This window comes from Protopterus annectens, chromosome 2.part0 (assembly GCF_019279795.1).
Source record: "Protopterus annectens isolate FY-2018-M chromosome 2.part0, PAN1.0, whole genome shotgun sequence".
In the NCBI taxonomy this organism is placed as follows: domain Eukaryota; kingdom Metazoa; phylum Chordata; order Ceratodontiformes; family Protopteridae; genus Protopterus; species Protopterus annectens.
The window spans coordinates 1,456,447,183-1,456,460,800 of record NC_056728.1 but is presented as its reverse complement, the minus strand read 5'-3'; the positions used below and the strand labels follow the sequence as shown (position 1 = coordinate 1,456,460,800).

General features: G+C 39.1%; 1 protein-coding gene across 1 annotated transcript in view; it reads right to left on the bottom strand.

Annotated features, from left to right (window-relative positions):
• The window catches only part of NDST4 (N-deacetylase and N-sulfotransferase 4), a 2,939,889-nt gene that overhangs the window by 2,123,824 nt on the left and 802,447 nt on the right, over positions 1-13,618 (bottom strand). The window contains exon 4 of the mRNA XM_044061661.1: positions 1,486-1,640. Within this exon, the coding sequence (XP_043917596.1) occupies positions 1,486-1,640 (155 nt within the window). The remainder of the gene's footprint in view (positions 1-1,485; positions 1,641-13,618) is intronic.

Below are 13,618 nucleotides of genomic sequence, written 5' to 3'. Positions count from 1 at the left end.
TTACATAAATGCATAGGCAACACATTTAAAATGGTGTGTTGTATTATAATGTGTTGCTTTACCATGAACCCTATTTTTCATAAAATACTGTTTTATTCAGAATTGAAGTGTTTGCAATATGTATGTATGCTTGATTTTTTGATATCACAAACTATTTAGGTACTTAGTACAAGATATTATCACATCTCAAGGTTATCAAATCTCAAAGTTCATTACATACAAAATCAACATACCACCCATGGCATTCATCATTGTAATAATAAAGAGCTGTGGAAAACATATCAATATTGTTAGCATGTGAAATGGTACAGTAAATGTCTATGCTAAGAAAGCAAGAATTAGTCCCCAAGATAAACCACTGAATTTCAGGCATAGCATAGACAGGCGTAACAGTATGTCAGCAGCTTTTGTACTTTGAAAAGAAAACAAGGCAAGGAACATGATAGAAGCAATAACGCAGTTTTCTAAAATAAGGAAATCATTTTACCAAGACTCCTCAAAAGTCCTAATGTAAAAAAAAAGAAATTATTCACAGATAGTTTAGCACTGATAAACCACATATACAAAACAAATAGATTTATTTCATTTGAAGTAGGAAAATATGCTTGTACTTCTATGCATGTATGTATGTATGTGCATATGTGTGTATGTATGTGCATGTGCATGCGTGTATGTGTGTTTGTCTTTGACCATGTCATTTTTCTGCTAGACTTGGGTCCTTCAAATATTGTGTACATATCATGATTTAAATTATTTAGTCTTGCCAGAAAGTTTTGCTACCCTTGTAAGGCTGAGAAGCTTTCTTTTAATCCTGTTACATAGCTTATAAACATACACTACAAGATACGTAATGCATTAAACATTAACCAGTTCATATGCATGTACATACCTAAGTGTCTGTGTACATGTCACTTTGTGTGCATATGTGTGTGTGCGTGTCTGTGTCCATGTCCGTCTACCCCTTATTTTGCATTATATTTAGTATAATGTTTTAGTAACTTTTTATTTCTTAAATTAAGCCACATTTATTTAGATGAATATGAATGTTCTACATTTATGATTTTAACAAGATTATTAAATGTGTAATGTATGACAAAATACATCCAGATATAAAGAATGACTGAAATCTAATGTGAACAGAAAGGAAAATGTGAAGAAGGTTGGGTTATACACATATTCCAGATTACGTAGGCATAAAATGTGTAATTGAAGCATTCTTGAGACTTACAGTTGTCCAAAAAAAACACTATTTCTAATAGACTGGAAGTCTTTCAATGGACATTATAAGAAACCAGTCGCTCACAAGAAGAAAAGCAATGTTTGCTATATCTTGGAATACATTTGTAGTAAGTATAGCACATAAAACGAACACAGCTCATTGACAGATGAACAGAAAATGTATAGAATGGCATGAAGAAGTGTTCACATTATTTGAGAATTCCAGCACAAATTCCAGCAGCACAATTTACAAAGTACTTTACTCACGAGTGCAAACTCCTTATTGAGAACCATTTGCTCAGCTAGAGCAGATCCGTTCTGGAAAAGATGTGGCTGCATATGACTCCACATGTGAGGGAACCACCAGAAGTCATCAATGTACTTCAGCAGCAGGTCATCCCCTTCATTTTCCTCTTCTGCTCCTAATTAGTATAGCAAGACAAGAGAAAAAAGCTTTACCTAAAAAACTAGATGCTTGTGCTAAACTGATCAGGAAGAGATAATTAGCAATCACCAGCCAAGTTATACAAAAACAAACAAAAATGTTAAAGTAAAAAAACAAACTAATGATGGGAACAAATACTACATGTAATATACTCTGATGAATAGATAGACAGTCATGCTGGTTGCACTAGCATATGTGACCTAAGGTTGTTTTACTAAAACGGCATTAGTTTATTCCCTTTCATCTACTTAGGCTAAGAAACGATCATTATAGTGCTACTTATAGATAGGACAAACAAAGCATAACTCATGTTACAGATTCCCCGTCTTACTCATACCTGACCACCGTCAGAGATGCACATTTGTATGGACTCTAATAACCTATAGTACTACTGCAACACATTGCAAAAGAAACATGACATATTTGTATTGTTTAGCCTGTTCTGCTTGTGAACTTTTACATGCTAAACATTCATTGCAATTACTGCTATACATTCAGATGCTATTGTGCATTTGCAAATATTCTGTATGTACATATAGACACCAGAAGGGTATGCATTTCTGAAGTAACAGTAAATACCTTTCTATGAGGTTGTGTTCTATTACTTCTTTATTCAATTTCATACAAATACAGATATGATTGGAAATAACATACTGCCAATGAGTATTATCCGGGACATTCAGGTAATGTCTGATACTTCCAGACCAAATCTCAACAGAGAAGGAACAAAATGAAAATAAATATAGTGGCTGATCTAATACAGACATACTCATGCAGAACATTATAAAAGCCAAGAGTGTGACTACTTTAGGAATATTCTGGTTTAACAGACAACTTACAACTTTTTTGGTGATGTATGTTTGAGGAAGTAACTAATATTAGCCATCTTGAACATGAATGACTGGCACACTGGTGTCACTCCACTAAAGTGAATGTGTAAATAAAATAATACATAATATATAAATATTACAGGGACAAATGTTCATCAAAAAGAAAGTGCAAGTGTTTATGGTACTCACAACAGTAGTCAAGCTTTGAGAAGAGGTCACTGCAACCGTAGAAATATAACATCTGGGTTTCATCTACTTTTTTGTACTGTTTCCCCATATACCTACCAGAATAAAGTAGAGGCTTTCCTGTCAATATAATAAAAGTTATCATGACTATGAAAGTCTATCTGTCTGTCTGTCTATCTATGTGTCTATTTATCCCTCTCTTTGTCTACCTACCGATATACATGCAACATAAATATATTGATTTACTAGCTGTAATGGTATTGGGTTGTGTGAGGGATGGCCATTATTTTAGCCATAGAAACAGAAAACCAGAAAGGGTTAACATGTTCAAGCAGAGATAGGGTGCAGCCTGCAATTCAGACTGCCTAAAAGTCAAAACAGATGTGTAATGACAAGTGTTCACTCTACTTAATACAGAGAGAACATTTGAGAAGGCCAACCCACTTCCTCTCTCCTTATACTTTACTAACAAAAAATAAATAAAAAATAAATTGCACTTTATTCATCTGCTTTTACTGTATTTGTATTTCTTCCTACTTTATTACCTTAGCTTGCTTTTGCCTCTTAAAAGTATTCAATTGTATTTATTCTGCTGCATCTATTACTGCTTGGTAGTTGCCTGATTAAATTGCAACTGTTATTCTAAGCCTGATGGGTTAAGCACTTGGGCTTCAGACCAGTTGTTTTACATTAAGAAGGTTTCTGGTCTGCACTGCTGTGGCAGGACATGTAGCTTACATCCTTCTAAGTTGCGAATTGCTGACTGAAGGCTCAGTGTCTGTTATTCTAAAAGTGTATTAGTTCTGGTTTAAGCACTTGGGCTTCAGGCCAGTTATTTTGCATTAAGATGGTTTGTGGTCTGTACTCTTGTGGGAGGACAGGCTAGATTCTACCCTTCTGAGCTGGGAATTTCTGGTTAAAGGCTTATTGTGCCTGCTTATTTGAATTGTTTTTTTTTCTGAAATTGGTGCACCGTTTTTGCTGTAGCATAGACTGCTGAATCTAGCTTTGTTTGTATAACTTGAGCACTAATCCAGGCCATCTTTTTTGGAGAAGGTTCCCCTGCACCTTAGTGGCAGGAGTGTGCAGTTAGAACTTGTCTGATTGAAGACTGCTGGAACAGGACTCAGTCTTGAGATTTTTTATTGGTTAATTGGATAATTTTGTTTAAATCAGTTTGCCCGTTTTCTATTGTTATATAAAAAATTGCACTTTATTCATCTGCTTTTACTGTATTTGTGTTTCTTCCTACTTAATTTATATTGCTTTTGCTACCTGTTGTTAAAAGTACTTAATTGCATTTATTCTGCTGCATTTATTACTGCTTGTTAGTAGCCTGATTAAATTGTAACTGCTATTCTAAGTCTTTGGTTTAAGCACTTGTGCTTCAGACCAGTTGTTTTACATTAAGAAGGTTTGTGGTCTGCACTGTTGTGGCAGAACAGCTAGCTTACATCCTTCTAAGTTGGGAGTTGCTGATTGAAGGCTTAGCGTCTGTTATTCTAAAAGTGTATTAGTTCTGGTTTAAACACTTGGGCTTAGAGCCAGTTATTTTACTTTAAGAAGGTGTGGTCTGCACTCTTGTGGGAGGAAAGGGTAGATTCTGCCCTTCTGAGCTGGGAGTTTCTGGTTAAAGGCTTATTGTTCCTGCTTATTTGAACTGTTTCTTTCTGAAATTGGTATGCCTTATTTGCTGTAGCATAGACGAGATTCAGACCTGCTGAATCTAGCTTTTTTTGTATAACTTGAGCACTAATCCATGCCATCTTTTTTGGAGAAGGTTCCCCTGCACCCTAGTAGCAGGAGTGTACAGTTAGAACTTGTCTGATCGAAGACTGCTGGAATGGAGCTCTGTTTTTAGCTTTTTATTGGTTAATTGGTTCATTTGTTTAAATTGGTTTGCTCATTTGCTACTGCTATATTAAAAAAAAAGAAAATACACTTTATGCATTGCCACTTAGCTAGGCTTAAACTATTTCCAGCGCCATTTATTTATTTTATTTATTTAATTTCCAGCGCCATTTATTTATTTTATTTATTTAAATTTGTTGACCGGGAGTGTCCGACTGGACATAGGTCCATTTTCAGTGGAGGCCCGGGGAGAAAAGCTCCACAGTAAAATAAACAGACAGTAGTTACATTGGATTACATAGCGATTAACAACTTAACATAGCAATTACTTACAACATATTTATAGATGAAGAACATAGTACATCAGTAGACAACTAGAATCTTTATCTGTGAAGTACATAACAGACATTAACAAATGTTACAATGAGAAGTTCCTGCTGTATAATAAGTACTAGGCTTATGAGCATCTGAGCTTGCTATAATCAAGGTAGTTAGTGGAGTGGAAAGAAAGGTAGTGGTTGGATGGGTTGGATGATATTAGAGTGGGAGTTGCAAGGGCATAGCCAGCATGTTTTTAGGTACACTTTTAGTAAAGTTTTGAAGTGGGTGCATGATGGTATGGAGGTAATTGTGGGTGGGAGTGAGTTCCATAATTTGGCTATGGCACAAGAGAATAGTGCTTCACAAGCAGAGTTATTGGCTTTAGTGATCTGCAAGTGATTTTTGTTGCTGGATCTTAGTGGTCTTGTGGTGTGATAGGGTTGGAGTAGATTCTGGAGGGATGGGACATTTAGTGGATGGTTTACTAGTTTGTGGGCAAGTGAGAGTTGATACCACTGAAGGAGGTGAGGGAGTTCAAGCCAGCCCAGTTCAGCAAGTGAAAGACAGTGGTGACTATGGTAGGATGCCCCTGTGGCGAATTTGGCGATTTTGTTGGAGCAGGTCTCTAGCTTGTTTAGATCACATTGCCTTAGGTTGGTATATATTGGAGAGGCATAAAGTAGGGTGGAGATAAGGTGGGAATTTGCTATTGAAATCTTTGCTGCTTTGGTGAGAAATTGCTTATTTCTGTATAACGCTCCAAGTTTTTTGCGGACTTTTTTTATGGTCATGGATATGTGAATGTCAAATTTTAGTTTATTGTCTATTTCCACTCCTAGAAATTTGGTGTGTTCAGTTGGGTATATAGTGGTGTTGTCTTTTGCTGTGATGTTAAAGTGAGAGTTGTTTTGAGTATGTTTGGTGGGTTGGAAGATGAGTAGTTTAATTTTGTTTGGGTTGAGTATTAATTGGGCATTGGATAACCATGTTTCAACAGAGGAAAAGGCTTCCTGTGTGACTTTTTGCAGTTTGGGTAGGGACTGGGCTGAGCAGATGATGGCTGAGTCATCTGTGTATTGTATGAGTGTGCCATGTTTGGTGGCAGAGGCTAGATTATTGGTGTAAACAGAGAAGAGTAGGGGTCCAAGGATGGATCCTTGGGGAACCCCTATGGAGACAGGTAGTTGGGGAGATATGTCATTCTGCCATACAATGGATTGTTGGCGGTCAGACAGGTAACTCTGAAACTAGTTGGTGACTGATTGTGAGAAGGATAGGTTATTGAGGACAGAGATAAGTTGTTTGCGTGGGACCATGTCAAATGTTTTAGATAGGTCTAGGAAAGTAGCAGAGGAGAGATAGCCATTTTTTTATGCTGAAGGATAGTGTTAGTAAAGGAGAGTAAGGCAGTGGTGGTGCTATGGTTTGGTCGGAAACCATGCTGTGTACTGGAAAGGAGGTTGTTAGTAAGGAGGTAATCTGAGACCTGAGAGTGTATGCATCTCTCTAGTATTTTGGAGAGTGGAGAGAGAATAGTTATGGGGCGGTAATTGGTTAGTTCTGTGGAGGGTCTGCCTTTGTGGAGGGGAATTATATGTGATACTTTCCACAGTGTGGGAACGTAACTTTCTGACAGAGATCAGTTAATCAAGATGGATACTGGGTAGGCCAGAGCATCAGCTGCGATTTGTAGGTATTCACTTGGGAGGTTGTCTGCTGCTAATTTGGTGGGTTTAAGTTTAGTTAAGAGTTTTTTTATGTTGGAGGTAGGTACAGGAGAAAAGAGAAGGCAGTGGGGAGATTACTAGTTGAAGGTGTGGGTTGGAGGGAGGGGTTGTGTTTTTTAGCTAGTGATAGTATGGTTTGGGTGAAGTGTGTGTTGAATGAGGTAGCAATATTTTCTGAGGAGTGTGGGATGTTAGCAGGAGGGGTACTGACTTTACCTGGGTGGAGGATGGAGTTTATGGAGGAACAGAATTGTTTGGGGCTGTGTTGTGAGGAGTCTAGGGCAGACCGGTAGTATTGGAATTTGTCCTGTTTTATTAGCTTTTTGACTCTATTGCGTAGTTCTAGGAATTTCTGTCTAGCTGAGGGGGTTTTGGTTTTGCGCCAGTGCTCCCAGGCTTTATTCCTGTTTTTCATTTCTGACTTAATGGTTTTTTTGTAGCCATGGGGAGGGTTGTGCTTTTGGTTCTGGAAAATCTTATGGGGGCATGGTAATTAAGGATGTTCAGGAAGGTAGTATTAAAAAATTCAACTGCATCATCTAGACTGAGGTACTTTAGATGATGGCAGTTACATTCTTTGAGGGATGAGATGAATGTGAGTGGGTTAAAGTTTAGTTTTTTGCGTATTTGACGGTAGATGACAAGTTTAGCTTGGTATAGGTATTTTTTGAGTAGGAATGTTGGGGAGTGATCACTGAGGCTATCTGATAAGCAGCCTGTTATATATGACTGGGGGCTCTTACTGACTAGTATCCAATCTAGGGTAGTGTGCTTGCTGGAGTTTTTATTTATCCTGGTTGGTGACTGGACTAGTTGGGTGAAGCCATGAAGGTGTACATGATGGGTTGGATTGTTACCAGAACAGGATTGCCAGTTAATATTGAAATCACCTAAGATGATAGTTTCTTGGGGAAGATGGTGGGTAGACCAGCTGAGGAGGTTTTCTAGTGGATGGATGTTTTGGCTAGGTGGGAAGTAGTATCCAGTTATGCTGATGGTTTTGTTTTGGTTAATTTTGAGGTTGGTATATATTATTTCTTCATTGCCTATTTGTGGAGCTGATGATTTTAAGATCTGGATGTTTAGATGCTGTTTAAATATTATAGCTACACCACCTCCTTTTTTGTTTAGCCGGTCTACTCTTAGTATGCTGTAACCTGTAGGGAGTATTTTCTCACTGGTAATGTGAGGTTTTAGTCTATGGTGGCATGGAGTTCATGGACTTTGTTGGATATACTTCTAATATTTAGGCTTAGTAGAAGGATGTCACTTGGCTTTCTATTGGCTGTAATATGGGAGAAGTTGTGGTTTCTAGTCTGATTATGAGGATTGGGGTTGGAGATGGTAGGGCCAGAGTTGGGGTGGATGTCTCCACTTAGGGCTAGTTTTGATATGCATGAGATTATTAGTTTTCTCAGTTTTTGAATGTGTTTGTTTATAAGGAAACTTTATGATTGTGATCTGTGGTAATAGGTATGGTGGGAGGGTTACTATGTTAAGTTGTAGGGATGCTTTATGTTTGAGTAATATAGTTGGTAGAATATGTGGGGGTGCATAGGGATGGTTCTTGAGTTGGTGGGAGGGGAGCTGAGTGAGGGTGATACATGAGTGATGGTGTGAGTAGTAGTACAGTGGCAGTGGTTGAGTGGGGGAATGATGGAGCTTTGGTAGGATGTAAGAAATGCAAGGAGAGTTCATGCAGTGAGCATAGGAAAGGTATGCTTGTACATGTTAGTTGAGGAGGTGTGATAGTAGTGGGAAGATGGAGGAGGTAGTGTTGGGTTAGTGCTGTGGTTGGCTATTGGAAAGATGGGAGGGGTTTGAGTGCAATAAAGGTGGGACCACTGGGGGTGGGAGGGAATAGGGGGCAGAGTGGGGAGCGAAGCGGGTAGAGACCCTGTTAGTTGCTCGTATGAGGGGGCTGGAAACAATCACAAAGCAAAGACAAGTATGTGTTAAGAAACAATCACAATTGACCAAGGACTGCTCTGAAACTAAGTCATTTCTTAATTTCTCAGATGGAAAAACAGGATAACCTTGTATCAGTAGGCTACTGTGGTCATAGTTTAAATTAACAAACACACAGTATTGATCAGTTATGGATACTATTTGCTAACAGAAGGGAATAAGAGAAAGTGAAAGATGTGTGTGTGTGTTTGTGTGCGTGTGTGTGTGTATGCGTGTGTGTGTGTGTGTGTGTGTGGTGGGGGGGGCTGCTTACAAGCCAAAGCGGAGTGCTCCCCAGGGGAAAATGAATATTGGCTCAAACAGGTAGACACATACTCAAAGTTAACTGTAGCTGTTTGCAGACAGTTCAGACCCGGACTGCGCTTTTCTTACAAGAATGTTAAAGGTGGTACCGCAGTTGAATACTTAAGAGTGGTGTTAGGTCTAGAAAAGAAGAGTACAGAGAGGAGTAAGTACTTTTGAGATGGTAAATATATATCATAAAGATTATAAAAAACACACTGAGCAAATAGCTACCGCATGCAGGACAATGTCTTGAACCAACTACTTAGTATATGCAGATACTGAGCCAATTGGAAGAACATTAGAAAAAAAAACCCCAGATAGTTATGCAGTCACAGTTAAAAATATAGCGAGCAGCAATCTGTCGTGGTTCTCTAATGTGATTCTATCTACCATTAACAGCACAATTATATAGAAATAATTTAGACACTAGGATGAGCTGCATACAAATGTTAGCATGCCATAGTAACATCCAATAATAAAGCATAAATCATATTAGATGTCTAACACAATTCAACATAAACATATACAGTTGTAAAATGTCTAATACAATTCAACATAAATAGGCATTTACAGTTGTAAAACACTTGCTGGAGAGACACTGGGCCTTCATGGGGCCTGTAGCAGAGTGGATTGTAATTTTAAAAATGGTGCCTGCCACAGGTAATATTTATTAACTTTGGGATTGTCTTAAGGTAACAAATAGGGAAGGGGGAGGGGAGAACAAGGGTATGAGCAGGCAGTTCTTTGTACTGCTGCTAATGAGCCAAAGCAAAGACAAGTATGTGTTAAGAAACAATCACAATTGACCAAGGACTGCTCTGAAACTGTAAGTCATTTCTTAATTTCTCAGGTGGAAAACAGGATAACCTTGTATCAGTAGGCTACTGTGGTCATAGTTTAAATTAACAAACACACAGTATTGATCAGTTATGGATACTATTTGCTAACAGAAGGGAATAAGAGAAAGAGGAAGATGTGTGTGTGTGTGTGTGTGTGTGTGTGTGTGTGTGTGTGTGTGTGTGTGTGTGTTTGTGGTGAGGGGGGGCTGCTTACAAGCCAAAGCAGAGTGCTCTCCAGGGGAAAATGAATATTGGCTCAAACAGGTAGACACATACTCAAAGTTAACTGCAGCTGTTTGCAGACAGTTCAGACCCAGACTGCGCTTTTCTTACAAGAATGTTAAAGGTGGTACCACAGTTGAATACTTAAGAGTGGTGTTAGGTTCAAAGTTAACTGTAGCTGTTTGCAGACAGTTCAGACCCGGACTGTGCTTTTCTTACAAGAATGTTAAAGGTGGTACCGCAGTTGAATACTTAAGAGTGGTGTTAGGTTCAAAGTTAACTGTAGCTGTTTGCAGACCATTCAGACCTGGACTGCATTTTTCTTACAAGAATGTTAAAGGTGGTACCACAGTTGAATACTTAAGAGTGGTGTTAGGTTGGAGAGACACTGAGCCTTCACGGGGCCTGTAGCAGAGTGGATTGTAGCCATAAAGTCTGCTCTTTTAATTTTCCTATAGAACTAGCCATTTTTTTTAGTTTTAGCACTCAAATCTGTTTCTTTGAGCTCAGCATTTGTTCAGAACTCATTGTAAGCACTAAATAAGCTACAAACTACTACAGCACTCAACTTTCCTCACTTGTCTAGAGAAAAACAGTTTTTAGTACTTAATAAATAAGCACCTATCCAGGCATGTCTATGGATTAGCTCCCTGTGTTTTCTCCTGTCTACCTGATGAATCTGGGCATCTTGGGGCAATGCAGCAATTGCCTCATGTACACAGACAACCCTCTCCTCTTACAACCCAACACTACAACCTGTGAGAGATGCACTTATATAGCTAAACTAGAAGCAAAGCGCTCTTCACCCAAGACTGAACTAGACAGTCAAGAGGAGAGGGTAAACACCTGCACTACACCACACTCATCACATAGTCCCTGAAAACCTACAGCACCAAAACATACATATAGAAACACAAAACCCACACCTACATTCATGGAGGCTCTCAATAAAAATCTGTCCAAGCAACAGAGACCTCCAAAGCAGAAATGAAAGCAGATAGGGTGATAGGGTCATTAACATTGGTTCTATCAATGACATTATCCATACCCCTAGACATCATTTTAATTGTAAATCTATTGGGGTAGTATATGCTTTGACCTGTAGTTGTCATAACACCTGGTATATTGGTCAGACCAAGAGAATGGTCAGAGTCAGAATTCTAGAACATCTGAGAGATATTCGTAATTCAAACTTACTTAGCCCTGTAGCCAAACATTTTTTGGAAATTCACAAGGGAAAGATTGATAGTTTAAAATATGGGGTTTTAGGAAGACCGTTTGTTTGTACTGGTGATAACATCACCAACAAACTTTTAGAGTTAGAGACTAGGATGATTCTCAAGTTTAATACTTTAAAGCCCTATGGTTTAAATTTAGAATTGGGCATATGATGGAGTTTGGAAATAAACATTTTGAAATATTTTGAACATAATATATATACACATAAAAACATAAAATATTTTATTACTAATTTTCATTAAAAATTTCATAAATGATTTATATGTGATGTATAAAAGCATTGTATTTTATTTTGTCATATGTGTATTCATATAGCATTTTAAGATGTTAAATTTGTTATTCACAAGGTCACTTTAAAAGAGTTTCAGTGTATTAATTGGATTATTGCTTAATTAATTGTTTGAATAATTACTATAAAAGCTGACAATGTGCAGTGAATATTTGTGATCCTTGAAGGCGAACTGCCGAGGTACCAGATCTTACAATAAGGTGAAGAAAGGCATTGGCTGTTTGGTGTGTTGCTGCCAGAAATTAAAGCAACCTTCACCCCACAACACAACCCAAATGACACATAGCCCACAAACTCAGTGTGCCACTCATCCACAGCCCATAAGGCATAACAAGATACAGTTGTGTACACTTACCATAAATGTAGATGTTTGAGTGTATTCACTGTTGCAGTCATCACATTTGGGTTATTTGCTTGCAGTAGCCCTCAGGCGGCCTTATTATCAAAGTCTTGGGTCCTGCGTCGGTTGCTGTCTCATCTTCCATGACATCAGGTAGTCAGGGGTATAAAGCATGCAGCCGACACTATTACATCAGTTTTTCTTGCCCCAGATGTCAGTTTCCCCCATAATGGGAAGCAATTATATACACGGTTACATCTCCAACAAAAAAGCAAATACACCAAAAAGCTTTAAGCATAGTAAACAAGAATAGAGGTACAGTCAATAGAAGTCAGGGGGCTGGAGGGAGGGTAACCAGGACTGCAATAGTGAATACACTTGAACATCTACATTTATGGTAAGTGTACACAACTGTACTATGTTCTTCATGTTTCACTGTTGCAGTCATCACATTTGGGTAGATTCCCAAAGCTAAGAATGGGAGGAGGTAATTAGATAGCATTAGGACCAGCTATAAGGCCCTGCAAGACTGCAGTGGCAAATCCAGCTCTGGATTTAGAAAAAATTGGCAAGTGGTAATGCTTGGTGAAGGTATGTACAGAACTCCAGGTAGCAGCTTCTAGGATGTCCCTGGTAGGGACACCTCTGAGAAAGGCTGTAGAGGTAGATGCAGCCCTGGTTGACTGTATTCTTATCCCCTGTGGGGTAGGTTTTCCATGGTGCTTATAGGAGAAATGAATGCAATGGCCTCTCCACTTAGAAATGGTTTGCTTTGAAATGGCCTTCCCCTCTGCCCCTGTAGCAAATGCAACCAGCAGCTGTTCAGATTTCCTGAGAACCTTAGTCCTGTCCAAGTAAATTCTAAGTTGTCTGTGCATGTCTAAGGAAAGGAGTGCAGTATTCATTCCCCTTTGTTCTGTGGATTAGAAAAGAAGGTTGGCAAATGAATGGACTGATTAAGGACCACACTGGATATCACCTTGGGCATGAAGGAGGGATTGGTCCTGAGGGACACCCTGTCAGCATAAAAGATGATGAAAGGCTTCACTGCCATGAGGGTCTGTAATTCAGACACCCTTCTTGCTGAAGTGATGGCTAGAAGGAAGGCTGTTTTCCAAGAAAGGAATTTCAAATCTGCATTTGCAACTGACTCGAAGGGAGGTAGAGTGAGCTTTTCCAATACAAAGTTAAGGTCCCAGGCTGCAGTAGGGACTCTCCTGGGTGGTCTTAGGTTTTTGGCCCCTCTGAGGAATTGCTTCAGCAGTGGATGAGAGAAGATGGGTGGTTCTGTATTGTAATGAGCTGAAATGGCTGAGGCATGAATTTTGATGGATGAAAAGACAAGGCCCTTTTTGAAGTATCTCAGTTAAGTATTGAAGAATATGGGGTAAATTGGGTGCTGCTGAGTTTGGCTCCAGGAACAGAATATTCTCCATTTTTCAGAATAGGATTTTTTAGTACTAGGCCTCCTTGCCTCCAGAATGACATCCATCACTTGCTTACTGAGGGATAGTAATGGAGAGATCAGGTAATTAGCCAGGCTGCCAGGTTCAGGGTTTGAAGCTGTGGGTGCAGAATCTGAACCTCCTGCTGGGACAGCAGGGCAGGGGTCTGGGGCAGGTGCCATGGTGCCTGCAGTGACACACTGTGCAAGAGGGGGTACCAGTGTTGGCGTGGCCAGTCTGGTGCAATCAGTATTGTCCTTGGTTTGTCCTGTTTGATCTTTAGTAGTACCTTGGAGAGGAGAGACAGAGGGTGAAAGGCATAAACTGATAGATTTTTCCAGGTGAAGGTCAGGGCATCCACTTTCCAAGCTTGTTTGTGGGGAGTCGTTGTGCAGAATTTGTCCAATTGGTAG